At 28.5% G+C, this 26,130-nt stretch overlaps 1 protein-coding gene across 1 annotated transcript in view; it reads right to left on the bottom strand.

Moving 5' to 3' along the window:
• Window positions 1-26,130, bottom strand: part of LOC119610910 — a 46,353-nt gene that overhangs the window by 7,899 nt on the left and 12,324 nt on the right. The window contains 2 exon segments of the mRNA XM_037966325.1: window positions 13,927-14,214; window positions 14,385-14,554. Coding sequence (XP_037822253.1) covers window positions 13,927-14,214; window positions 14,385-14,554 — 458 coding nt within the window.

Below are 26,130 nucleotides of genomic sequence, written 5' to 3'. Positions count from 1 at the left end.
CTAGTCTATAGTCTAGTCTATAGTCTAGTCTATAGTCTAGTCTATAGTCTAGTCTATAGTCTAGTCTATAGTCTAGTCTATAGTCTAGTCTATAGTCTAGTCTATAGTCTAGTCTATAGTCTAGTCTATAGTCTAGTCTATAGTCTAGTCTATAGTCTAGTCTATAGTCTAGTCTATAGTCTAGTCTATATAGTCTATAGTCTAGTCTATAGTCTAGTCTATAGTCTAGTCTATAGTCTAGTCTATAGTATGGTCTATAGTCTAGTCTATAGTCTAGTCTATAGTCTAGTCTATAGTCTAGTCTATAGTCTAGTCTATAGTCTAGTCTATAGTCTAGTCTATAGTCTAGTCTATAGTCTAGTCTATAGTCTAGTCTATAGTCTAGTCTATAGTCTAGTCTATAGTCTAGTCTATAGTCTAGTCTATAGTCTAGTCTATAATCTAGTCTATAGTCTAGTCTATAGTCTAGTCTATAGTCTAGTCTATAGTCTAGTATATAGTCTAGTCTATAGTCTAGTCTATAGTCTAGTCTATAGTCTAGTCTATAGTCTAGTCTATAGTCTAGTCTATAGTTTAGTCTATAGTCTAGTCTATAGTTAGTCTATAGTCTAGTCTATAGTCTAGTCTATAGCTAGTCTAGTCTAGTCTATAGTCTAGTCTATAGTCTAGTCTATAGTCTAGTCTATAGTCTAGTCTATAGTCTAGTCTATAGTCTAGTCTATAGTCTAGTCTATATCTAGTCTATAGTCTAGTCTATAGTCTAGTCTATAGTCTAGTCTATAGTCTAGTCTATAGTCTAGTCTATAGTTAGTCTATAGTCTAGTCTATAGTCTAGTCTATAGTCTAGTCTATAGTCTAGTCTATAGTCTAGTCTATAGTCTAGTCTAGTCTAGTCTATAGTCTAGTCTATAGTCTAGTCTATAGTCTAGTCTATAGTCTAGTCTATAGTCTAGTCATAGTCTAGTCTAGTCTAGTCTATAGTCTAGTCTATAGTCTAGTCTATAGTCTAGTCTATAGTCTAGTCTATAGTCTAGTCTATAGTCTAGTCTATAGTCTAGTCTATAGTCTAGTCTATAGTCTAGTCTATAGTCTAGTCTATAGTCTAGTCTATAGTCTAGTCTATAGTCTAGTCTATAGTCTATAGTCTAGTCTATAGTCTAGTCTATAGTCTAGTCTATAGTCTAGTCTATAGTCTAGTCTATAGTCTAGTCTATAGTCTAGTCTATAGTCTAGTCTATAGTCTAGTTCTATAGTCTAGTCTATAGTCTAGTCTATAGTCTAGTCTATAGTCTAGTCTATAGTCTAGTCTATAGTCTAGTCTATAGTCTAGTCTATAGTCTAGTCTATAGTCTAGTCTATAGTCTAGTCTATAGTCTAGTCTATAGTCTAGTCTATAGTCTAGTCTATAGTCTAGTCTATAGTCTAGTCTATAGTCTAGTCTATAGTCTAGTCTATAGTCTAGTCTATAGTCTAGTCTATAGTCTAGTCTATAGTCTAGTCTATAGTCTAGTCTTTAGTCTAGTATATAGTCTAGTCTATAGTCTAGTCTTTAGTCTAGTCTATAGTCTAGTCTATACTCTAGTCTATAGTCTAGTCTATAGTCTAGTCTAGTCTCTAGTCTATAGGCTAGTCTATAGTCTAGTCTATAGTCTAGTCTATAGTCTAGTCTATAGTCTAGTCTATAGTCTAGTCTATAGTCTAGTCTATAGTCTAGTCTATAGTCTAGTCTATAGTCTAGTCTATAGTCTAGTTGTCTAGTCTAAGTTTAGTATATAGTCTATAGTCTTGTCTTGTCTTGTCTAGTCTAGTCTAGTCTAGTCTAGTCTAGTCTAGTCTAGTCTAGTCTAGTCTAGTCTAGTCTAGTCTAGTCTAGTCTAGTCTAGTCTAGTCTAGTCTAGTCTAGTCTAGTCTAGTCTAGTCTAGTCTAGTCTAGTCTAGTCTAGTCTAGTCTAGTCTAGTCTAGTCTAGTCTAGTCTGGTCTGGTCTGGTCTAGTCTAGTCTAGTCTAGTCTAGTCTAGTCTAGTCTAGTCTATAGTCTATAGTCTATAGTCTATAGTCTAGTCTAGTCTAGTCTATAGTCTAGTCTATAGTATAGTCTACAGTCTAGTCTATAGTCTAGTCTATAGTCTAGTCTATAGTATAGTCCATAGTATAGTCTATAGTATAGTCTATAGTATAGTCTATAGTATAGTCTATAGTATAGTCTATAGTATAGTCTATAGTATAGTCTGTAGTATAGTCTATAGTCTAATTAATATTCTATAGTCTAATCAATAGTTTATGTATTCTATAGTCCAGTCGATGTTGAGAAAATTTGTAAGAGAAATTTTTTCTGGCTTCATCATATTTAAACTTGTCCTTTTCGTTATAAATATATATTAATATATACTTATTAATATACATATATTAATTTTATTACACATTTTCTCCATGCTTAGTTAATAGTCTAGTAATAGTCCTAATAGTCTATAGTCTAGTCTATAGTCTAGTCTTTAGTCTAGTCTATAGTCTAGTCTATAGTCTAGTCTATAGTCTAGTCTATAGTCTAGTCTATAGTCTAGTCTATAGTCTAGTCTATAGTCTAGTCTATAGTCTAGTCGATAGTCTAGTCTATAGTCTAGTCTATAGTCTAGTCTATAGTCTAGTCTATAGTCTAGTCTAGTCTATAGTCTAGTCTATAGTCTAGTCTATAGCCTAGTCTATAGTCTAGTCTATAGTCTAGTCTATAGTCTAGTCTATAGTATAGTCTAGTCTATAGTCTAGTCTATAGTCTAGTCTATAGTCTTAGTCTATAGTCTAGTCTATAGTCTAGTCTATAGTCTAGTCTATAGTCTAGTCTATAGTCTAGTCTATAGTCTAGTCTATAGTCTAGTCTATAGTCTAGTCTATAGTCTAGTCTATAGTCTAGTCTATAGTCTAGTCTATAGTCTAGTCTATAGTCTAGTCTATAGTCTAGTCTATAGTCTAGTCTATAGTCTAGTCTATAGTCTAGTCTATAGTTAGTCTATAGTCTAGTCTATAGTCTAGTCTATAGTCTAGTCTATAGTCTAGTCTATAGTCTAGTCTATAGTCTAGTCTATAGTCTAGTCTATAGTCTAGTCTATAGTCTAGTCTATAGTCTAGTCTATAGTCTAGTCTATAGTCTAGTCTATAGTCTAGTCTATAGTCTCGTCTATAGTCTAGTCTATAGTCTAGTCTATAGTCTAGTCTATAGTCTAGTCTATAGTCTAGTCTATAGTCTAGTCTATAGTCTAGTCTATAGTCTAGTCTATAGTCTAGTCTATAGTCTAGTCTATAGTCTAGTCTATAGTCTAGTCTATAGTCTAGTCTATAGTCTAGTCTATAGTCTAGTCTATAGTCTAGTCTATAGTCTAGTCTATAGTCTAGTCTATAGTCTAGTCTATAGTCTAGTCTATAGTCTAGTCTATTCTAGTCTATAGTCTAGTCTATAGTCTAGTCTATAGTCTAGTCTATAGTCTAGTCTATAGTCTAGTCTATAGTCTAGTCTATAGTCTAGTCTATAGTCTAGTCTATAGTCTAGTCTATAGTCTAGTCTATAGTCTAGTCTATAGTCTAGTCTATAGTCTAGTCTATAGTCTAGTCTATAGTCTAGTCTTTAGTCTAGTATATAGTCTAGTCTATAGTCTAGTCTTTAGTCTAGTCTATAGTCTAGTCTATACTCTAGTCTATAGTCTAGTCTATAGTCTAGTCTAGTCTCTAGTCTATAGGCTAGTCTATAGTCTAGTCTATAGTCTAGTCTATAGTCTAGTCTATAGTCTAGTCTATAGTCTAGTCTATAGTCTAGTCTATAGTCTAGTCTATTGTCTAGTCTATTGTCTAGTCTAAAGTTTAGTATATAGTCTATAGTCTTGTCTTGTCTTGTCTAGTCTAGTCTAGTCTAGTCTAGTCTAGTCTAGTCTAGTCTTGTCTAGTCTAGTCTAGTCTAGTCTAGTCTAGTCTAGTCTAGTCTAGTCTAGTCTAGTCTAGTCTAGTCTAGTCTAGTCTAGTCTAGTCTAGTCTAGTCTAGTCTAGTCTGGTCTGGTCTGGTCTAGTCTAGTCTAGTCTAGTCTAGTCTAGTCTAGTCTAGTCTAGTCTATAGTCTATAGTCTATAGTCTATAGTCTATAGTCTATAGTCTATAGTCTATAGTCTAGTCTAGTCTAGTCTATAGTCTAGTCTATAGTATAGTCTACAGTCTAGTCTATAGTCTAGTCTATAGTCTAGTCTATAGTATAGTCCATAGTATAGTCTATAGTATAGTCTATAGTATAGTCTATAGTATAGTCTATAGTATAGTCTATAGTATAGTCTGTAGTATAGTCTATAGTCTAATTAATATTCTATAGTCTAATCAATAGTTTATGTATTCTATAGTCCAGTCGATGTTGAGAAAATTTGTAAGAGAAATTTTTTCTGGCTTCATCATATTTAAACTTGTCCTTTTCGTTATAAATATATATTAATATATACTTATTAATATACATATATTAATTTTATTACACATTTTCTCCATGCTTAGTTAATATTGAAAAGCCAGATTGGAAATATTATATAGCATTTAATTTTTGTTAAAAAATCACTTAACCGGCATTTACTAATTATTTTGCATACACAAACTAGTTTTTTTTCCAATTTAAGTATATTTTTTAATAACATAAAGCTGAAATCTTGTTTAATTTTTAAATGAGGCGCATAGATAAATAAATATTTTACACGAATATTGTTTTTTACATTTATTTTTCGTGTAGTATCTTAAATGACTAATGACTTTCGGTATTAAATATCGATGGTGAAGAAAGTAAAAATTACATTTAACCATAAAAAGAAAAGATTACGTGGTATCCACTTGTTGGTCTCTAATTATAACAAAAAGGTAAATTTGAAAAAAAATGCCATAAAAGTAAAAATAAAATCACCAGTTACAGCAGCAGTTACTTATGAAGGCAAACAAAAATGAGAAAAACATAAAAAATAGCAACAATAAATTGACAGTTAACGTGCCTTCACTAATGATATTTAAAAATAAATCAGAGACATTACTATTTTATAATTTTTAACTACTATTATTGTTATTATTATATAATTTTGTTTATAATGTGTTTAATTAGGTTGTTTTACCATAAAGACACAAATCATTAGAGAAAACAAAAAATTTTTGAAATTTAAATAAACACCCATGCATAATTAAAGTATTTTTGTTATACCACAATTAAAATTGTTGTCAATTGTTTATATCGGTAAATATAAAAATATTAAATTTATTATTAGCAATATTTTGATTATTAATCCTTTTTCTGTTTTTAAGAAAAACTCTTTAAACAAAATTTTAATATTTTTTACATATTTATTTTCGGGTTAATGAACGTTTTTTTCATTTTTTCCCAATACTTGTTTGCCTTGGAACGTGTTCAATATAAAAATGTCTGTTTGTCTTAAGTTTTAGCCTTTTTGTCTGTCTTATAACCGTCATCGGATTTTTGTTGTAGTGTTTAAGGCTCTGCTGCTGCTGCTGTTGGTTGCTTCAATAGATCTTTTTTGGTATATAGTACTTGTCTGTATAGCTGAGGGTATTTGTACTCTTATTTATAGGTAGACAGTTGGACAGACGTTTGTTTGTTTGACTTTTTATTTTGAATTTAAGTTGGAGTTAAATGAATCTTGTAAATATGCATTTTGCATGCAAGGCACAACTTCAGACAAAACACAGTGGGACATTTGAATTAAAAATAATAAATATGTTTTAATTTAGAGGAAATTTTTTTATTTTAAATGCCCCGAGAAGTCCCTTTTTTCTACCTCCACATAATTTTTATCAATTTTATCAAAAAACAAAGTTTTCAATCTCAATTAGGTTATTCAAACCCCTTGTTGTTATTAAAACCCCTTTCTTTTCCACCTATAGCCCCATAGTGCTGCCTTAACTAAATTCGTTTTGCTTGCATTTTTATTTGTTTTGCACTCTTTTTGCGCTACTATTACTTTTTCTTCTTATTTTCATATCTGTTGCCCAACTAAAGAAATAATAAAAAATGTTTCTCTAGTTTCTTGTAGCCACAAAAGAATGAGTATTTTTTGATGTCGATAATCGACTGGCCGGACTTTTACTTGTTTTTTAGTTGGACTTATAAAAAGCTTTGCGTGTGTTTGCGTTTTGGGCGGTTGATCAGAGATTATAAGAAATGCATTCTAGTTCAGTTCCAGTTCAGTTCAGTTCCAGTTCAGTTCTAGTTCAGTTCTAGTTCAGTTCTAGTTCAGTTCTAGTTCAGTTCTAGTTCAGTTCTAGTTCAGTTCTAGTTCAGTTCTAGTTCAGTTCTAGTTCAGTTCTAGTTCAGTTCAGTTCGTCTAGTCAGTCTAGTTCAGTTCTAGTTCAGTTCTAGTTCAGTTCTATTCAGTTCTAGTTCAGTTCTAGTTCAGTTCTAGTTCAGTTCTAGTTCAGTTCTAGTTCAGTTCTAGTTCAGTTCTAGTTCAGTTCTAGTTCAGTTCTAGTTCAGTTCGTTCAGTTCTAGTTCGTTCTAGTTCAGTTCTTAGTTCAATTTCTAGTTCAGTTCTAGTTCAGTTTCTAGTTCAGTTCTAGTCTCAGTTCCTAGTTCAGTTCTAGTTCAGTTCTAGTTCAGTTCTAGTTCAGTTCTAGTTCAGTTCTAGTTCAGTCTAGTCAGTTCTAGTTCAGTTCTAGTTCAGTTCTAGTTCAGTTCTAGTTCAGTTCTAGTTCAGTTCTAGTTCAGTTCTAGTCAGTTCTAGTTCTAGTTCAGTTCAGTTCTAGTTCAGTTCTAGTTCAGTTCTAGTTCAGTTCTAGTTCAGTTCTAGTTCAGTTCTAGTTCAGTTCTAGTTCAGTTCTAGTTCAGTTCTAGTTCAGTTCTAGTTCAGTTCTAGTTCAGTTCTAGTAATTCAGTTCTAGTTCAGTTCTAGTGTTCAGTTCTAGTTCAGTTCTAGTTCAGTTCTAGTTCAGTTCTAGTTCAGTCTAAGTTCAGTTTCTAGTTTCAGTTTCTAGTCAGGTTCTAGCTTCAAGTTCTAGTTCCAGTTCTAGTTCAGTTCTAGTTCAGTTCTAGTTTCAGTCTAGTTCAGATTCTAGTTCAGTTCTAGTTTCAGTTCTAGTTCAGTTCTAGTTCAGTTCTAGTTTAGTTCTAGTTCAGTTCTAGTTCAGTTCTAGTTCAGTTCTAGTTCAAGTTCTAGTTCAGTCTAGTTCAGTTCCTAGTTCAGTTCTAGTTCAGTTCTAGTTCAGTTCTAGGTCAGTTCTAGTTCAGTTCTAGGTTCAGTTCTAGTCAGTTCTAGTTCAGTTCTAGTTCAGTTCTAGTTCATTTCTAGTTCAGTTCTAGTTCAGTTCTAGTTCAGTTCTAGTTCAGTTCTAGTTCAGTTCTAGTTCAGTTCTAGTTCAGTTCTAGTTCAGTTCTAGTTCAGTTCTAGAATTCAGTTCTAGTTCAGTTCTAGTTCAGTTCTAGTTCAGTTCTAGTTCAGTTCTAGTTCAGTTCTAGTTCAGTTCTAGTTCATTTCTAGTTCAGTTTTAGTTCAGTTCTAGTTCATTTCTAGTTCAGTTCTAGTTCAGCTGTAGTTCTAAAGAATACATTCTTTTAATTACAGCTGTTTCTCAGTTAATAGTAGGCTTTTGAATACCAATAGCGTTACTAACAGCAGTAACAACAAAAAACTAAATGCAGTTAGCCTTTTATTTTCAATTTCTTCAATTTATATAAAATATTTTATTTTTTATTATATATATGATTTTTTGTATCCAAACCCCTTAAACAGGTTTCTTTCGAATAGTAACTACACTCCAATCCACTCTACTCCAAACCAAACTCAAATCTACTCAATAACACTAGTATAAGTTTCGTTTTTGTTACTTTTTTATTGAATTTTTTAATGACATTCACAAGCCACCACAGTCAGCCACCAACTTTAAATACCGTATAGGTATACTGACAGAGTACTTTTAAGTACGTACTATTATTACTACTGGTTGTGGTAGTATCCATGGAATAGAATAAATGATTTAGAAATTTTGTTGGTTGGTTTTTCTTTCTTTATCATAATCACACTAAGGACCGGTAGGTAGAACACGATTATAATGACGATGGCGATGGTGATGATGACGTTGTTGCTGTTGGTTTCTGTTGTCGAGGTAGATGTCGATGATTACAACAACGACAACGCACTTTTATTATTAACACTACAACAAGCAATTTCTTGGTACAATTTTATTAAGAGTGATTTGCTATGAATTTGAATCGATCAATTATGTCTTAACTTTGAAGTACATTGGCATACAGATACATACAAGTAGATTATAATAATGAATACGTAGGTATGTATGTAAGTAGATACATTTTATATCTATAAACATGTAAATATTTTGCAGTATTATTCTAGAGTAGCCAAGCTGAAGTAAAATATAAAGTACTGGGGATAGTAGTTGTCTTTGTAAACATTGCAAAAAGGTTATTTCTTTTAAACTTCATTAACAATCTAGTGGATTGTCACAACGAATATATCTTTTCTGCGTAATCTTTCTTATATTTTTTACGATTTTTTAAGTTAATTGAATCTCAAAACTATTTTCATGGGAATTTTTTCGCATGTTTATTGTTTTAAATTTCATAGCACGTATGCCCCAATTTAATTTTTTTGTTTTTTGGTTTTGGATGGGTGTTAATTTAACATTGACATATGTTGACGTTTAATTTGTGATATTCATATTTAGCAATCTTAAGTTTAACTATAATTGTAGTTTGCAAATATTTTGCAAAGCCAAATTTATTAAAATTTTTTGCACATAATAGTTTTAACCGAAGTCATTTTGAAAATTAGCTGAGAAACGAACCTAAACTTTTTTTGAAACCTCGAAAAAGTTTCCAATACTTTTTAATTAGTTTTATTGAATAAGTTTTTATAGAGAACTCATTGATAAGTTTTGTTTGTCAAAATTACATAAAAAGCTTTGTTGTCAATAAATTAAGAAAATCTCTTAAAACGTTCAAGAGTTATTTGGAAAACGTAGTCTAAAATTATTTTATAGAAAGCTTGTTAAATACTTTTATACAAAATACTCGTCAAAAGCTAAAGCTCCTTAACAAGATTTCTATTAAACTTCTTCTTAAAACATTTTTGAAGTTAAAGGGTCTAATAGAAACTTGAAAAGTTGATCAAAAGCTTAAAAAGTGATAGATAAAATCATGTTTCTTACTTTGAATCAAATTCTAATAGAAACTTGTCGAAAACTCTATATTGAAAAGTTTTATCAAAGGCTTAGGAATTGGCAGATAAACTTATTAAAAACTTGTCAAAAATGTTTTTTAGAAAAGAAAAGGAAAGCTCGTTTAAACTTTTTACATAGAATACCCGCCATAAATGCTTCCCTCATTGAAACCATGAATAATTTTGAGAACGTTAAATAATTAAAAAGCTCTTTTGAAGCTGTTATATAGAATACTCTTCGAAAATAAATCTCCTTATTAAAAGCTTCTATAAATTGAAAAGATTTCTATTGAAAAAGAATTCTTAAAATTTCTATATTCTGGAAAACTTGTTCAAAGCTTTTAAATAAAATACTTGTCGTAAACGTTTCTCTGATTAAAGCGTCATATAGTTTGAAGACGTTACTATTGAAAAGAAGCTTTTCTATAGAACATATTGAAAATTTTTAAGAAAAGCTTTTATATGGATTAATCATCGAATAATTTTATCTTTATAATCCTAATAAATTAAACTTTTGAGAACTTTTCTGTAGATGTAACATGTCTAATAGGAAAGCTTTTATATAAACCACTCGTCGAAAACGTTTACGTTTTATTGAAGGAGAAATCTTAAAATTTTTGTAAATTTTTATTAGAGATTTCGTTAAGAACTTTTCCATAAAACAAATGTTCTATTGAAACAAATTTAAGAAAAGCTCTTTTAAAGCTTTTTTATAAAATTCACTCTTTATAAATCATTAAATAACTTAAAAATCTTTCTACATATTTGTATTAAGAACTCGTTAAATACTTTTCTATAGAACTTTTGTAATTGTAAAGCTTATTTAAACTTTTACATAAAATACTTGTCGAAAACGTTTCGTTTGAAAATAAAACTGGAAACTTCTGAACTATACATTAGAGATTCGGTCAAAAAACTTCTCTATAGAACTAAAAATTCTATCAAAAATATATTTTGATATAAAAAACAAATACAAATATAGTAAAGCTTTCAACTTTAAGCTTTTATACTCGACGAAATCATTGTTCAAAACAAATCTTCGAATAAATTGAAAGCGTTCCTTACCACAGAAAGAGAAAACTTAAAACTTTTCTTTAAAGGTCTCGTTAAAAGCTTTTTATAGAAAAGAGCTTAGATAAAGTTTTATATGTAGATTCAAAAAGGGGTATTAATCAGTTTGGAAATTTAGAATAAAACGTCAGTAAAAAAAAAACAAGTTAGTCTTCATTACTAAACATTTGCGATTGATATTTAAAGTTTATTAAAGTGCAAGCACTTAATAACATTAAACCGAAGAAAAACGAGTTTGTTTTATAGATTTTTTGGGTAAAAAATGATATTTTAAATGTTTGTCTAAACAAGGAAAATAGACAGATATTAAGTGAATATTTTGTTTAAAAATATTTAAGAAATAAAAAGCGAAATTAATGTTCAACAAAAAATTTTGTTGCTATTTAAAAAAAAAAAAATTTGCAGTTATTATTTATAAGCTATTTGGCAACAATGCTGTCAATGTTAAACAATGTTATACATTAAAAATTTATTCGATTTAAAATGAATTTGTTTTTTTTTCTATACATTTTTAAAATTATTGTTAAAAAATGTATACCAATGGCCTTTAAAATCGATTTTTTTATTATAAAAAGTGTTTAAATAGTGTTAAAATTTTTGTTGTTAATAAAACAACCACAACATGGTATTTAAATGTATGAAGGAGATTAAACTTTTATAATCAGATTTTTTCGGTTAGATTTTTTTCTTTAATTTTGGAGGGGCTTTAAAGCCATCATGTTTTATTTTAGTTTTCAAAGGCAAGTAGGTGGTAACTTTAACAAAGAGTAGATTTAATAATAATAACAATAACAACATTAGACAGCAGTAGTTTAGAAGCAGCAACAACAACAATGTTAACGAATAAAGATTACATGTCTGGGTTTAAGGTTTGTTACTAAAGTCTTTTGTTTTAAGTATCAGGCACAAAACATGCACAAACCAGCAAACACTCTAGTATAAAAAATGCTGGCATTTCTAGCTAAGTTTGCTTCTTAAGTCTTTTGTTTGTGTCAGTTTAAAAATGAACTTTATTTTAAGTTAACGAACATACAACTTCAAACATTCCCTGCTTATATACATACAACAACATAACACAGCACTTCACTTCATTACTTTTTATATTGTTTTTTTTTTCTTAAATTTCAGTTATAGTTGTTGTTGTTGTTTTCTTTTTAACATCCACTCAACATCATCATTATCAACAACACCACTCCAACCTAAACATTAATATCTTCTTTCTTTCAAAAGGTCAAACTTATTGTACGAGTATAAGAAATAATTTACAAACCGTTTGATTTAACCTTTTTCTTTATATAATTTTTATGTCGATTTATTTTTTCTTATAATTTATTATATTTTCTTATCTAGGCTTTTGTTTTTTTTTTCTTAATTTATTTAAGGCACGATTTTTCTTTTATTCTGGAAAAACATGAAATTATGTATTTCTTTTCTTTAAATATTTTATAATAACTTTTTATTATTTGTAGTTGTTGTTGTTGGATTTTTTCTTTAATTTGTTATTTTATTGTTATAATTAAAACAAACACTAATTGTTTCTATTTCTTTTCCTATTATTTATTATGATTTTTTTTCTCTTTTTGTTTTTATTACTCTGTTGTTTTTATTATTTATTTGAAAACAATTTTTTAAAAACGCGTTCCCCGTAACGTAACGTCTTTCTTGGCAAAACCTTGACGTCTTTACGGTTTGTACTCCAATCACAGACTGAGCGTAAAACTAACAAAGTTATGTTGCTGTCCACATAAAAGATACTTTAATAATTCTGTAGCTATTTTAAAGTTGCTGTTGTTTTCTTCTTTTTCTGTTATTTCTTGTTTAGAGTTTTGTATAAACTACTCTCAAAAAACACACAGAAAAAGAAAAAAAATGTTACTTTTAAAGAGTTTCTATTAAAAGTATACTATGGCACAGTGGGAGCTTTTGTATAGTCCCACTCAATTTTAGTTTTAACTTAGTCAGTTCAAATTTAAAGATTGATGTGTTAAATCTAAGTCAGTAAAAGCTTCTTTTCGGCATCAAGCAATACTTTGAAAAAGCTTTTATGTAAAGTTTTATTTGATGTCAAAAGCATTATATTTTTATGGTTGAAAGAGTTTTTATATGAAAAGCTTTTTACAAAATGTCTTTTTTAAATAAGCTTTTTTAAAAGCTTTTTCAAGTACCATTTTTTTGTTAAAGCTTTGTGTTTGCAAATGTATGTTTAAAAAACTTTTTGGCGCCAATACTTTTAAAGAAGCTTTTAAATAAATTTGCGTTTGATGTTTAAAGCATTCGAAGTTCAAAATCCTTTTTTTGTAAACAAAGTTTGTATATGAAAAGCTTTTTAATAAAAGTTTCCTTTTAAGAAGTTTTTTGTAAGAAAATTCACTTTTAAAGCATATTTTTTTGTTAAAGCTTCTTGTATGTAAATCCATGTTAAGAAGCTTCCTGGCGTCAGGTGTTTTTAAAAAACAATAAGCTTTTATATAAAGTTACATTTGAATTTAAAAAGCATTAGAATTTTAATTCTTTCGAAGTCCAGTTTGTAAAAAAAGTTTTTATATGAAAAGCTTTTTATTAAATCTTTTAAAGAAGCTTTTTGTAAGCCAATGCATCTCTAAAGAGCTTAATATAAAGTTTAATTTGATGTCAAAAACATAAAGTTTTTCATTATTACGAAATCCCAAATACTTTTTTGTAAAAAAGGTTTTATGTGAAAAGCTTTTTATTAAATGGTATCTTGAAAGAAGCTTTTTATCAACGCTTTTTGTATGAAAATGCGCCTTTAAAAAGCTTTTAGGAATTAAGTGTTTTTAATAAAAAATCTTTTATGTTAAGCTTTTATAAAAGTTTTTATGCAAAACTTTTTGCCGTTCAGTTTTTTAACAAAACAGTACTTTTAAACAAATTTGTATGTTCATTTCTTTTAAAAGCGTATTCTTTCGTTATTTCGAATACTTTTCTGTAAAATAGTATTTATGTGAAAAGCTTTTTAAGTTCTTCATTTAAAGAAGATTTTTTGTCAAATGCTTCTAATAAACATACGTATTTTTAAAGAACATTTTAGAAAAAGCTTTCCTTATTTTTCGCAGAAAATCGTCTTTATTTACGTTTATCTAAAAAATAAAGAGCTTATAAGGAAAGCTTTTAAGAAGACGTAAAGCTTTTTATGATATATTTACTTTTGTAAAAAGGGTTTCTTGTCAAAAGTGTTTTCTGGAGATAAAGCTTTTCACAAACATTTCAAAAGTATTTTTAAAAGAAAAAAGGCTAAGAAAAAGCTATTTTCAAAGAGTCTTAATTTTCCAAACGTTTATTTGTTAAGATATCTTTTTGCAATCATGAATAATGAAAAATTGTTGAAATAAAGTTTTTTAATAAAAATAAAAAAAAAAATCTTTTTTAAACCCACTGTTTACTGGTTTAGCACATTATTAAGATGATTTAAGAAGATGTTAGCAATGCGTAAGTTTCTTCTCTTGTTTTCCTTCTTTTTCTTTTCATTTTTCAACAAGATTTTCATTTTATTATTGTAATTTGTTTACTAACTTGTTTTTGAGTTTTTTTTTCATATCATTTATTATTTCATTTCTATTTTGTAATGTTGCACAGCCACAACACAAAACCTCTCTATATATAACATTTGCAACTGCTGTTGCTGCTTAATTGAACAAGAACTTCTTACCTCATCGGAAAAATCGCCCATATGTTTGACATCTTCCGTTTCAATATAATCTTTTATTTCTTCATGCGTCACTACCCGTTTCTCATTGATCTCTCTCACTAGACCATCAGCCGGTCTAGGTACAATGCTCTTGACTAATGTGCCCCCAGCATTTTCCAATTCTGCCAATTCACCGCCACCTCCGTCTTCGGCTGCTCCCGCTGCCGTATCTTTGCCATATTGCAAAGCACCTTTGTGTTTGTTGATATCGTTTGGATTTAAGGCAACTGGTAAACCTAAATCTCGTTTCTGCCACAAGTTTAGACAGCAAAATAGAAAGAAAAAAACACATCAAATTGTATTGATTATGCAAATCGTATAGTTTGTTGTTTTGTGTTGGTAAATTGTACATTAAAAAGTTGCTCAATTTTGTCTACACTCTAATGCACTCACTTACATACACACACACATGCACCTACCTCTGTTGTTTCAGTTTCTTGTTTATCCGTATCCTCTGTGGTATTTGTTGATACTATGGGTCCACTGTCTTCAATTACTTTGCCATCTTCGAAAACCACTTGACGTTTGACATGAGTTTCGATTTGACGTGTTGTTGTTAATTCGGTTTTTCGTTTTGTTATCCATTCTTCTGCAAAGTCACAAAACAAAAGAATGGAAATTATTAAAAAAGTGTGCAAAAATTTATTAGTGTTTTTCTAAAAGGCCTAAAAGTATACTAAATATATTTATTTAATTCAATTGAGTTTATAAATATAAAAAACTATAAATTGTATTGAGTGTCAATTTGGGCTTAAAAGTTTTGACCACGTTTGAATGAATTAGTATAACATAAAATGTATGCTTGAATGAATTACGTTTTAACTTTATGTTAACAGTTTGTTTCAAGATAACAGTGGTGAATTTGTAATTTTAAATTGTAATTAACATAACTTGAACAATTTTAATTAATTATTTTCATGCTTCATTTAAATTCATGGCAATTAATCAATTAAATCGTTTTGAATGAAATTATATTTTATTTTTAATTTAATTGTTTTTTGTTTGGAAGTTGGAATTGGTTCGCTGTGTAAAAAAAACAATTTATTTTTGGTCATATGAATGAAAAGAAAGAAGATTGTGGTCTATAAAATTGTTAGGAAAAAAGTACAGCTAGACCAAGATATCGGACTGTAAACAACAATAAATAAAAATTTAATAAAAATATGAAATCAATTCAATTTTTACAAGAATTACTGGTAATTTAGCTCAACATTAAATTTTTATTAGCGTCAAGTGTAGTTTAGTACTAAATTAGTAGCTACAATTAACTTATAGCATAAACTGAACTAGAACTGAACTGAACTGATTATAACTGAACTAGAAACTGAACTAGAACTGAACTAGAACTGACTAAACTGAACTAGAACTGAACTAGCACTTAACTAGACTGACTAGAACTGAAACTAGAACTGAACTAGAATGAACTAGAACTGAACTTAGAACTGAACTAGATGAACATAGAACTGAACTAAAGAACTGAACTAGAACTGAAACTAGACTGAACTAGAACTGAACTAGAACTGAACTAGAACTGAACTAGAACTGAACTAGAACTGAACTAGAACTGAACTAGAACTGAACTAGAACTGAACTAGAACTGAACTAGAACTGAACTAGAACTGAACTAGAACTGAACTAGAACTGAACTAGAAACTGAACTAGAACTGAACTAGAACTGAACTAGAACTGAACTAGAACTGAACTAGAACTGAACTAGAACTGAACTAGAACTGAACTAGAACTGAACTAGAACTGAACTAGAACTGAACTAGAACTGAACTAGAACTGAACTGAAAGAACTGAACTAGAACTGAACTAGAACTGAACTAGAACTGAACTAGAACTGAACTAGAACTGAACTAGAACTGAACTAGAACTGAACTAGAACTGAACTAGAACTGAACTAGAACTGAACTAGAACTGAACTAGAACTGAACTAGAACTGAACTAGAACTGAACTAGAACTGAACTAGAACTGAACTAGAACTGAACTAGAACTGAACTAGAACTGAACTAGAACTGAACTAGAACTGAACTAGAACTGAACTAGAACTGAACTAGAACTGAACTAGAACTGAACTAGAACTGAACTAGAACTGAACTAGAACTGAACTAGAACTGAACTAGAACTGAACTAGAACTGAACTAGAACTGAACTAGAACTGAACTAGAACTGAACTAGAACTGAACTAGAACTGAACTAGAACTGAACTAGAACTGAACTAGAACTGAACTAGAACTGAACTAGAACTGAACTAGAACTGAACTAGAACTGAACTAGAACTGAACTAGAACTGAACTAGAACTGAACTAGAACTGAACTAGAACAGAACTAGAACTGAACTAGAACTGAACTAGAACTGAACTAGAACTGAACTAGAACTGAACTAGAACTGAACTAGAACTGAACTAGAACTGAACTAGAACTGAACTAGAACTGAACTAGAACTGAACTAGAACTGAACTAGAACTGAACTAGAACTGAACTAGAACTGAACTAGAACTAGACTGAACTAGAACTGAACTAGAACTGAACTAGAACTGAACTAGAACTGAACTAGAACTGAACTAGAACTGAACTAGAACTGAACTAGAACTGAACTAGAACTGAACTAGAACTGAACTAGAACTGAACTAGAACTGAACTAGAACTGAACTAGAACTGAACTAGAACTGAACTAGAACTGAACTAGAACTGAACTAGAACTGAACTAGAACTGAACTAGAACTGAACTAGAACTGAACTAGAACTGAACTAGAACTGAACTGAACTGAACTGAACTGAACTAGAACTGAACTGAACTAGAACTGAACTGAACTGAACTGAACTGAACTAGAACTGAACTAGAACTGAACTGAACTAGAACTGAACTAGAACTGAACTAGAAGTGAACTATAACTGAAATAGAACTGAACTAGAACTGAACTAAAACTGAACTAGAACTGAACTAAAACTGAACTAGAACTATAATTTTAAAACAAAATTTAAATTTTAGCATAAAACTAAACTTTAGTACACAATTTAATATTTCAATCCTTTAAAGTGCTTTTCAATATTTTTTAAACATTTACTTATGATTGTTTAACTTATTCTATCAGGGCCCTCAACATAAGCCAGTTTGAACACCCCGGCCTTTAGAAATCAATGATATTAACAATAAATAAAAAAAGTAAACAGGCAAAAAGGGTGTGCTAAAAACCAAAAGTATGAATAAGAAGACCATTTATGTAGTACTCGTACTTTTTTCTTTAGTTACAAACATATGACATCATATTAATACTTTTTTCACTATTTTTTGCTATTTTTGTACTATTTAAAAGTGACGTGTGAGTTATATAAAAAATAACTTATAATTGAATACAAAACAATAAAAAGAAAATTAACTATTTCTACATATTTAAATATAGAAAATAAAACAAAAAAACGCGCTATGAATTTTTAAAAGAAATAAATTCTACTCAAACAAATATTAAAGTGACATTTAATGTCAAATCGCGGTTAGAAAAACACAACAAATAATGTTAATAAAGTTCTTTTTCTAAATCCTTTAATTGAAAACTATTTTAATTGAAACATATTTATGCACTAGACTAGATTTATGTTCTTATTATAGTTTTTTAAAAATACATTTCAATTATCAACAGTTTCTTTATAAATTGTGCAACTTGGTTTTATTAAAAAAAAAAAAAAATTAACCAGATTCATATGTCTACTGCCCTAAACTTAAACTCAACTTGTTGATAGATGGCGCCAACCCAACTTTAACCAACAACTACAACAACGTGTAAAGTTTTTCTATTTTTATTTTAAACTTTTCATATTATTTCTAACTCTTTATTGTGTTGTATTTGAATACGAAAATTTTACAGTTTTAAAAACCATTAAAAAAAAACTGTGAACAAATACAATATTTATCAGTGTAAATCGCAAAACAGACTGACAGTCGGAGGTACAGACAACAACAGCGAGTTACATGGAAATATTTCGTTGCTGTTTCCTATTTGGTTGATATCAACAAAAACTAAAACAAGCGACCTTTAATGGTCCAGCAATTCCAAATGCACATTACGGTACTTTTTATGAAATACTAGACAATTAACTAAAATGCAATAATAGTACAACCAACCAAACAAACAGCAACAAAAAAACTATTTTCAAAATTATAAAATGTTGCATTTAAATACTCGTTTTTTTTTCTCTCGTCTCATTTTTGCGAAATTTTAAAAGCAAAAAAAGTGTGTCCAGAATTTTGCAAACAAACGAAACCGTTACAAAGACAAATTGCATATAAAAGTTTGAAATGAAAAGGGTTTTAGATAAATGTGTAGCTAAATAAGTTAAAAATTTTGCAAGTTTCTTTTTACACTTTATAAAAAAGTGGTTTTAGTACATGAATTTGAAAAAGTACACAATTGAGATCTAAGTTCAAAATTGCGATTTTAGTACAGTCTAGACTATAGACTATACTATAGACTAGACTATAGACTAGACTATAGACTAGACTATAGACTAGACTATAGACTAGACTATAGACTAGACTAGACTAGACTATAGACTAGACTATAGACTATACTATAGATTAGACTATAGACTAGACTATAGACTAGACTATAGACTAGACTATAGACTAGACTATAGACTAGACTATAGACTAGACTAGACTAGACTATAGACTAGACTATAGACTAGACTATAGACTAGACTATAGACTAGACTATAGACTAGACTATAGACTAGACTATAGACTAGACTATAGACTAGACTATAGACTAGACTATAGACTAGACTATAGACTAGACTATAGACTAGACTATAGACTAGACTATAGACTAGACTATAGACTAGACTATAGACTAGACTATAGACTAGACTATAGACTAGACTATAGACTAGACTATAGACTAGACTATAGACTAGACTATAGACTAGACTATAGACTAGACTATAGACTAGACTATAGACTAGACTATAGACTAGACTATAGACTAGACTATAGACTAGACTATAGACTAGACTATAGACTAGACTATAGACTAGACTATAGACCAGATATAGACCTAGACTATAGACTAGGACTATAGACTAGACTATAGACTAGACTATAGACTAGACTATAGACTAGACTATAGACTAGACTATAGACTAGACTATAGACTAGACTATAGACTAGACTATAGACTAGACTATAGACTAGACTATAGACTAGACTATAGACTAGACTATAGACTAGACTATAGACTAGACTATAGACTAGACTATAGACTAGACTATAGACTAGACTATAGACTAGACTATAGACTAGACTATAGACTAGACTATAGACTAGACTATAGACTAGACTAGACTATAGACTAGACTATAGACTAGACTATAGACTAGACTATAGACTAGACTATAGACTAGACTATAGACTAGACTATAGACTAGACTATAGACTAGACTATAGACTAGACTATAGACTAGACTATAGACTAGACTATAGACTAGACTATAGACTAGACTATAGACTAGACATAGACTAGACTATAGACTAGACTATAGACTAGACTATAGACTAGACTATAGACTAGACTATAGACTAGACTATAGACTAACTATAGACTAGACTATGACTAACTATAGACTAGACTAGACTAGACTATAGACTGACTATAGACTAGACTATAGACTAGACTATAGAAGTACTAGATAGACTATAGACTAGACTATAGACTAGACTATAGAACTAGACTATAGACTAGACTATAGACTAGACTATAGACAGACTATAGACTAGACTATAGACGAGACTATAGACTAGACTATAGACTAGCTAGAGACTAGACTATAGACTAGACTATAGACTAGACTATAGACTAGACTATAGACTAGACTATAGACTAGACTATAGACTAGACTATAGACTAGACTATAGACTAGACTATAGACTAGACTATAGACTAGACTATAGACTAGACTATAGACTAGACTATAGACTAGACTAAGACTAGACCTATAGACTAGACTATAGACTAGACTATAGACTAGACTATAGACTAGACTATAGACTAGACTATAGACTAGACTATAGACTAGACTATAGACTAGACTATAGACTAGACTATAGACTAGACTATAGACTAGACTATAGACTAGACTATAGACTAGACTATAGACTAGACTATAGACTAGACTATAGACTAGACTATAGACTAGACTATAGACTAGACTATAGACTAGACTATAGACTAGACTATAGACTAGACTATAGACTAGACTATAGACTAAACTATAGACTAGACTATAGACTAGACTATAGACTAGACTATAGACTAGACTATAGACTAGACTATAGACTAAACTATAGACTAGACTATAGACTAGACTATAGACTAGACTATAGACTAGACTATAGACTAGACTATAGACTAGACTATAGACTAGACTATAGACTAGACTATAGACTAGACTATAGACTAGACTATAGACTAGATAGACTATAGACTAGACTATAGACTAGACTATAGACTAGACTATAGACTAGACTATAGACTAGACTATAGACTAGATAGACTAGACTATAGACTAGACTATAGACTAGACTATAGACTAGACTATAGACTAGACTATAGACTAGACTATAGACTAGACTATAGACTAGACTATAGACTAGACTATAGACTAGACTATAGACTAGACTATAGACTAGACTATAGACTAGACTATAGACTAGACTATAGACTAGACTATAGACTAGACTATAGACTAGACTATAGACTAGACTATAGACTAGACTATAGACTAGACTATAGACTAGACTATAGACTAGACTATAGACTAGACTATAGACTAGACTATAGACTAGACTATAGACTAGACTATAGACTAGACTATAGACTAGACTATAGACTAGACTATAGACTAGACTATAGACTAGACTATAGACTAGACTAGACTATAGACTAGACTAGACTATAGACTAGACTATAGACTAGACTATAGACTAGACTATAGACTAGACTATAGACTAGACTATAGACTAGACTATAGACTAGACTATAGACTAGACTATAGACTAGACTATAGACTAGACTATAGACTAGACTATAGACTAGACTATAGACTAGACTATAGACTAGACTATAGACTAGACTATAGACTAGACTATAGACTAGACTATAGACTAGACTATAGACTAGACTATAGACTAGACTATAGACTAGACTATAGACTAGACTATAGACTAGACTATAGACTAGACTATAGACTAGACTATAGACTAGACTATAGACTAGACTATAGACTAGACTATAGACTAGACTATAGACTAGACTATAGACTAGACTATAGACTAGACTATAGACTAGACTATAGACTAGACTATAGACTAGACTATAGACTAGACTTGTATAAATTTGTTTAATTTCATTTTTAAGAAAATTTAGTTCTTTTGATATTCAATAAAAATATTTCTTTCAGTGTATAATTTTAAGATTTATCAGGTTGTTGCTATAGACTCTTGACTATTCGTCCATTATTATGTAATAGAAGAAAATGCGCTCAAGCAAATCGCTAAAATAGAAAAATAATAACAACAACAAAAAAACCGATACATTGTTTTAACGGACGGCAAACATGTGAGGGTACAAATCTAATACCCCGTGTGCACCTACATACATACATATATAGATACATATATAGTAACTTTGTAGAGAAGAAAAGAAATATTTGAAAAATTCGAAACATGTGCATGAATGCGCAAAGTTTTCAGACTCATACTTTTAAACGAGTTAAAGTACATTTTATGTTTGTTTCGTTTCGTTTAGTTTCTTCTGTCTATTTGAAGAGGTATCAATTTTGTTCAATAAAAACTACATTCCGTGGCATAAACATCAATTATCTAATAGTTTCTTTAAAGTTTCAAATGCAGCAACTGCAACCAACACCACCGCCTCTGCTGCTGCTGCTGTTGTTGCTGCTACTTAATACAATATCAATTACATTTTATAATGCCAGAGAATTGAAAAGGAAAAAAAATTCCAATAATAAAACTTAAACAATTTAAATTAAATGTTAAATGAATTGAAAATGTTTTTAATACTTGTAGTCGTTGTAATAAGTATTATTCATTATTGATGTAAATTCAAATAATTAATTTGCATTTTCTAAGAGACTGATTTGATTTAATCATAATTTGTATGCAACTTTTATTGCATATAATAATTCAATGGAAAACATGCATTTTGTATAAAAGATTTATTTTGTAAACTTATGCTGAATGCGGAAGGAAAAATTTATGGAAGAAACTGTTTAATGGAAAATAAGAAATATTAATTTATGTAGGATAATTGTATTAAATTTTCAATTAAATTACAACTCCTAAGAGCATTTCAAAATCCCAGCCAAACAAACGAATCAAAAAAAAGTTCCATAGTAAATGAATTAAAATATTTACATACTTATTTAGTTAATTGCCGCTAACATGTTTGTTTTCCTTTTTATTCTATAACATTTTAATTGTCTCAATTAAACCTTAACAGTTTTGACCGATGGTCATAAAATGTACTTGTACACCAACTAATTAACAATAAAAACACTTGTCATAACAAATTGACACTTGAAATACAATGACATTCATTCGCAACATACCAAATTAAATTCTAACATCACAATTGCTGTTTAATTAAAATATTAAATTGTCAGTTCAAAATACAAAAAAAACACTAAACTAGTTCTTTAACTTTGGGTTAAAAAAGTGACCAACACTGTCATTAAATATCATGCTATAAGCGCCATATAAAAAACATATTTATGTTTGTTGGTCTGTCTGTTAGTGTTACACCAAGAAATATGAATTCAGCAAACAATTGTTATTGTTATTTTCTTAGAAAATTTATTGTTGAATTTGAATTCATGGTCACTTTTAATAAAAAAAGATCGTAAATATAAAGTAGTGTACAAAAAAATTATTATTAAAAAAAAACACCTGTCATAAATAAACATATTGACACTGGGGGCTCACAGTTAACATGACATACAGCTCAAGGGGTGCCAACATTACTTTAAATAGATTCATGTTAAATTATAGATCTTTGTTGATTGTCTTTATGTTTATTTGCATATGGAAAATGTGAGCTTTTTTTAATTATAATTTTGATTTTAATTAAAATATGTTCAATGAAAATTTCTTAAACAATTTTGCAATTGTGCAATAAAATTGGAATTTTATTTTAAAATTTGACATATTTGAAAAAAAAACTAAATTGTTACATTGAAATTTTAACACTAAATTGATAAAATTACAATTTTAGTTCTAATATTAATCAATTGAAATTTTAGTACAAACTTAAAATTTTATAACAAAATGTAAATTTTAGTACAAATTGGATATTTTAGTACTAAATTATACTTTCAGAACTAAATTTAAAGTTTAATTCAAAACTGTACAAAGAAGAGAAGTTTTCGTACTAAGTTTAAATCAATGTTTTAGTATACAATTAGGGCCAATCTTTAGGTGAAAGATTAGCGATTAAATTAAAATTAATCCTCGAAAGATGTTTTTGAGTACTCAATTAGTTAATTTTGTTTGCAAGTTTAAGCGCCCAATGGAGGTGGTTTAATCTTAAGCACGAAATGCAAAAGTGTAAACAGCTGATGCAAAAAAATTAATAAAATTTTTATAAATATAAACATTAAAATGTTCTATTTATTGATTAGTATAAATTATGGACATTTCAAAATACATTTTTTTGTTTTTATTTTAAGTTTTCATTAATTTTCATATTAAATTTACAATTGTCTTCTTCTTTTTTATAAAATATGCATTGTTTTGATAACAAACAGTCCATTTTCTGTTGTTTTGTATGGCAACACTGCGAAGTTTAATCTTGTACTCAAAAACATCAAATGGTATTAACATTGGATTAAATTTATTTTTAGATTAACTAATCTAATTATTAATTGCCATTTGATTGCCAACTCAAAAACCCGGTCTTAAAGTTTAAATACAGATTTAGTTAAGTTTAGTACAAAATTAATATTTTAGTACAATATTAGCACAAAATTTAATTTTTTGGACAAAATTTAAATTTTAATACATAATTTAAACTTAGTACAAAACTAAAATTTTAGTACAAAATTGAAGTTTAGTACAAAATAGCAATTTTAGTATAAAATTGAAGTTTAGTACAAAATTTAAATGTTAGTACAAAATTTAAAATTTTAGTACAAAATTTAAAATTTTAGTACAAAATATAAATTTTAGAACAACATTAAAAGTTTAGTACAAAATTGAAATTTTACAAAGAAGCAAAGAAGTTTTAGTACTAAATTCAATTCAAAGTATTAGTACACAATTAAATTGAAGTTTTAGTACAAAATTATAAATTTATTTGAAATTTTAGTACGAAATTGAAATTTTAGTACAAAAATTATATTTTAGTACAAAAAAACATTTTAGTTTTAGTACGTAATTGAAATTTTAGCACAAAATTGAAATTTTATAAGAAAATGTAAATTTTTTTTGATATTATAAATTATACTTTTAGAACTAAATTTAAAGTTTAATTTAAAACTGTACAAAGAAGTACTAAATTGAATTTAAAGTTTTAGTATACAATTAAAGTTTTAATACAGAATTAATTAAGTTTAGTACAAAGTTTTAGAACGAAATGTTAGTTCTAGTTTAAAGTTGAATTTTTAGTACCAAATTTAATTAAATTTGGTACTAAATTTAAATTTAGTACCAAATTTAGTTAAAAAGTTGAATTTTAATACAAAATTTAAAATTTAGTGCAAAAGTGCAGTTTAGTACAAAATTGAAATTTTAGTACAAAATTAAAATATTAGTACAAAATTAAAATTTTAGTACAAAATTAAAATTTTAGTACAAAATTAAAATTTTAGTACAAAATTAAAATTTTAGTACAAAATTAAAATTTTAGTAAAAAATTAAAATTTTAGTACAAAATTAAAATTTTAGTACAAAATTAAAATTTTAGAACACAACTAAAGTTTTAGTACAAAATTGAAATTTAGTACAAAATTTAAGTTTAATATAAATTTCAATTTTAGCACAAAATTGAAATTTTAGCACAAAATTTAAATTTAGAAAAAACTGTAAACTTTAGTTAATATTTTGGTACTAAATTATACTTTTAGAACTAAATTTAAAGTCAAACTGAAAACTGTACAAAGAAGAGAAGTTTTAAATTCAATTCAAAGTTTCAGTACACAATTAAAGTTTTAATACAAAATTAGAAGTTTAGTACAAAATTTAAAGTTTAATACAAAATTTTAGAACGAAATGTTAGTTCTAGTTCAAAGTTGAATTTTAGTACAAAATCGCAATTTAGTACAAAAATTAAATTTTAGTGCAAAATTGAAATTTTAGTACAAAATTAAAATTTTAGTACATACAAAATTAAAATATTAGTACAAAATTAAAATTATAGTACAAAATTAAAGTTTAGTACAAAATTAAAATTTTAGTACAAAATTAAAATTTTAGTATAAAATTAAAATTTTAGTACAAAATTTAAAATTTCAGTACAAACTAGAAATTTTAGAACAACACTAAAAGTTTGGTACAAATTTAAAACATTTTTTACTAAATATTTTATAAAATCTAATTTCAAATTTAGTACAGAATTGTGAATTTAGTACAAAATATTTAATTTTGGAGCTAATTTTGACTTCATCATATGAATATTTTCTCTTTGACTGCTTAAGAATCAAAAGACTTACGAAACAAACTTTGTTGACAAATTTCATTTGGAAGACTTAAGAAACATACTTGTTATACTTGGAAAATGTATAAAAACATCAAAGACTTAAGAAACGAAATTTTCATTTTCCTTTCAAAACAGAAGACTTAAGCAACAAACTTTAGTTTAATTAAAACTAATAAGACAGAGTGAGAGAGGGAGTAAAATAAAAAGATTTAAGAAATAAACTTTATTTAGTACGATATCGAAATTAAGCTAAAATAAAATCTCTTGCTGAATATCGTATGATATCAATTGAAAAAGCTAAATTATGATCAAATTTACTCGATCACATATTTTTCCTAATGTTTTTTTTTTTAATTTCTTAAATATTTTTCAAGTGGCCTACTCTAGCCTCAATCCAACATTTAGCAACTATTTAAAGAATTACACAATTTTTTACTTCCAAGTGCTAATTTA

Source organism: Lucilia sericata, unplaced genomic scaffold (genome assembly GCF_015586225.1).
Source record: "Lucilia sericata isolate MDLA Ls3-8-SP2 unplaced genomic scaffold, ASM1558622v1 Contig001309F_arrow, whole genome shotgun sequence".
NCBI classification, from domain to species: Eukaryota; Metazoa; Arthropoda; class Insecta; order Diptera; family Calliphoridae; genus Lucilia; species Lucilia sericata.
Note: the sequence above shows the minus strand (reverse complement) of the source record. Positions and strands in the feature narration are given on the sequence as shown.